We start from the raw sequence: 3,165 nt of genomic DNA on the forward strand, positions 1-3,165 counted from the left end.
CGACCGCTTCTGCCGCGCGCTCATGGACAGCTTCGAGCGGGGCGGATGCCTCCTCACCGCCGTGGCGAGCGCGCGCCGTGCGTGTCGGCTCCGCTACCTCACAGGGGCCGCGGCGGTGTGCTACGGCGCTCCGATCACGGTGGAGCCGAGGGGAGGAGCGGAGGCGTGACCGGCTGGACGGCTGGACGCAGAGAGAGCGCGAGCGCAACTTGAAGAGAGAGGACAGCGCGTGTACGTGTGAGCCGCTGGAGGACCGGGTCGACCGTCTGTGGGCCTCGACTTCGAGAGGGAGAGTAGGGAGCTGCTGGGAGAGAGCGCTCTTGTTCCGTACACGGTGTGTGTCGCGCTCGCCCTGGGAGGAAGCGGGCGGCTGTCGTGTGTTCTCCCCCCCTGCGTTTCTGGGCCCGAGAGCCTTTTCGTCGTGTATTGATTGTGAGATACTGGGGTTGAGATTACGTGTGCATTTCGATGGACATGGTTCATGGAGCCGGAGACGCGGAGCGCGGGGGCGGTCGGCTCTGGCCTCTGCGGACTGCGCGGAACGGTGCCGGTCGTGTGGGCGGTGGGGCTGGGCGAGTCCGAGTGGGACTGTCAGGGTCCCTCCAGGGTGTGCTGTCCTGCGCGCTGGGGCGACTGCTTCGTGCGTCGCTGCCGGACCGGCGGGCAGCGCCGCCTCCCTTCGCTCGAGAACTGACAGGTTGGCGTCTGTCTGAGCAGGAGCCGACGCTCGTCGGGAGCTGTGTCATGAGCCTCGCTCCGCTCGGAGGTCCCCGCCGCGCGCACTTGCGGGTCCTCTACTTGCGGCGGGCAGCGGCGGGCGCGGGGTAAGGGTTCCCGCCCGCTAGGCGCTGCCCTCTGCGCCGAGGCTCGACCCGCTTCTCCTCAGTTCACTAGCACAAACTAAAGTACTTGGGCTCAACCTCAAAGCTGTCAGCTGGGTTCTGGCACGTGGCAGCCTGGTCCCTGGAGTGGACCGAGCGGGGAGAGAGCGCAGCGAGCTGCGTGCCTGAGCTGTGCTCTTGAAAGTCGAAATGACAAATGTAACGATTGGTCTGGCCCGGCTATACGCTCTTGCGTGTGGACTGGTCATGTTAACGGCACATGCAATAGAGATAAAGGCGCACCTCTTACAGTGCAGAGAGAGAGGGGAGACTCGAGATCCAGGCGCGGATTTGGCTCACGCAGTGAGGGCTCAGAGCGGTCGCGAGAACCGCGCCGGCCAGCAGAGAGCGTCAGACGCTCGACTCCCCTCCAGCCCGTTGGCGATCGAGCCCGAGCTGTCCAGGACCCGACACAAGACACAGACTCCAGGCCCGCCCGCCCCCGCCTCTGCGCGCTACGAACAGGAGGTGGGGAGCGGGCAGGGGCGCATGCACAGCCGCCAGTCACTCTAGAAGCCCGCGCGGCCGCCGGCGGTGGTCTGGATCGGATCGGCGGAGATGCCGGCGGCGACGAGGGCGAGCGCGAGGGCCGCGATGACGCCGCCGACGATGAGGGTGAAGGTCTGCTCACTCTGCGCGTCGATCTCGACCAGCTTTTGGCAGACGGCGGAGCGAGTGCCCGTCGAGTCGCAGTCGAGGATGCGGTAGACCCACGTCCCGGGCGAGCAGGTGTCGTCGATGAAGGTGTAGTCGCCTCCGCCGGGGCCCTTGGTCCTGAGCGGCGCGAAGCTCTCGAACGACTCGAGGTCGGCGAAGGCATCGGTGCCTGCGGAGCAGAGGCGGGGCTGGGGCGGCACGCGGCGGGGGCAGGCTGCCGAGGAGGCGCCCGGGAGGAGGGCACCTCCCTGTCGCCGCTGCACGATGAAGCCGGCATTGCCCTCCTCGTTGCCGGTGGACCACTTCAGCTCCACCTCGTCCTCGGACAGGATCTTTGACTTGAGGCCGCCGCCTGGCGGCAGAGGCGGGCCGGGCGTGAGGCGGCGCGGCGAGGGAGGCGTCTGGAGGGGGAGGAGGCCGCGCGCCAGCGCCGAGCTCCGCCGCCTGCGGGTCCATCGCGTACGGGTCGAGCTGCTTCGCCTGCGCCGCCTGCCGCGCCTTGCGCTCCTTGCGCTCGCGGTCCGCGCGGGCAATCGCCTCGGCGTCCACTTTCATCCACGGCGCAAACTCGACACCCGTCTCGGAGCGCATGCCACGCACGACCCGCTTCGCGCCCTCCGACAGCTCCTGCGTCTGCGTCACGACGTTCCCCTCTGCGTCCACCAGCTCCTCTGCGTCCTGCATCGCGAGAAACTCCTCCTCGCTCATCTCGTCCGACATTCGCACGCGCGCCGCGGCAAGGCGCAGGCCGGAGAAGGCAGCAGCTGGGGCCGCGCCGGCGGACTGCAGCGCAGGACGCGGCGCGGCGCCGGCCGCGGAGAGCGTGTAGCCGACGGAGGCGGAGGAGGAGAACACGACGGCGAAGAGCATGCTAGTACCCAAATCCCGCGAAGATACCCATAAAATTCGCAGACAACCCAAGGGAGGGATGGGATTTAGGGACATGTGTCCCGACGCACGATTTTTTTGCGATTTGTGAAATCTCCGAGTAAACCTCGCTCGCACCTCCAGGTCCGCAGCTCCCTCGCAACGCCCTCCGCCGCCCCGCGCTCTGGCGGGGCCGCGCCTTGACTGGGCCGCACGCCCCCCCCCTCCCCCCGCGCAGAAATCATGCTCAGCTACCTCGTCGCCGGCCTCTCGCTCACCGCGCCGCTCTCCAAGATCGGCAGCTCCAAGGTCGCGCGCGTCTCGTCGCCCGCGCAGATGTTCGCCGTGACGCTCATCATGGAGGACGGCTCGGAGTCGGCGATCGAATGCAGCGGCGACACCTACGTGCTCGACCAGGCCGAGGAGGACGGCATCGACCTCCCCTACTCGTGCCGCGCGGGCGCCTGCTCGACGTGCGCGGGCAAGGTGACTGCGGGCTCGATCGACCAGTCGGACGGCTCGTTCCTGGACGACGACCAGATGGGCGACGGCTTCTGCCTCACCTGCGTCACCTACCCGACCTCGGACTGCACCATCGCGACCCACCAGGCCTAACCTCCACCTCCGCAACCCTTGGCCCCCCCCCCCACCACGGAACGTCTGGTTGCGCTCAAAGCCGTGAGCGAACTGACCCGGAGCCAGGCACTAGTATCTGATGGGGACTAGTGCGGAACCCAGTCTCACGCAGGCCCTTATTCAT

The 3,165-nt window shown here is 68.0% G+C and overlaps 2 protein-coding genes across 2 annotated transcripts; one reads left to right on the forward strand and one right to left on the reverse strand.

Moving 5' to 3' along the window:
* Positions 1-1,076: 1,076 nt before the first annotated feature.
* On the reverse strand, positions 1,077-2,409 carry EMIHUDRAFT_445104 (hypothetical protein; the record flags this gene model as incomplete). Its single annotated transcript, XM_005770985.1, has 1 exon — positions 1,077-2,409. A coding segment is annotated over one exon (901 nt), but the record flags the coding sequence as incomplete, so codon positions are not given.
* A 332-nt stretch (positions 2,410-2,741) lies between these two features.
* Positions 2,742-3,020, forward strand: EMIHUDRAFT_75661 (hypothetical protein; the record flags this gene model as incomplete). The annotated part of the gene is made up of 1 exon (XM_005770986.1): positions 2,742-3,020. One exon carries the CDS (start codon positions 2,742-2,744, stop codon positions 3,018-3,020), a length of 279 nt encoding a protein of 92 aa, XP_005771043.1.
* Between the last annotated feature and the right edge of the window lie 145 nt (positions 3,021-3,165).

This window comes from Emiliania huxleyi, assembly GCF_000372725.1.
Source record: "Emiliania huxleyi CCMP1516 unplaced genomic scaffold EMIHUscaffold_395, whole genome shotgun sequence".
NCBI lineage: Eukaryota > Haptophyta > Isochrysidales > Noelaerhabdaceae > Emiliania > Emiliania huxleyi.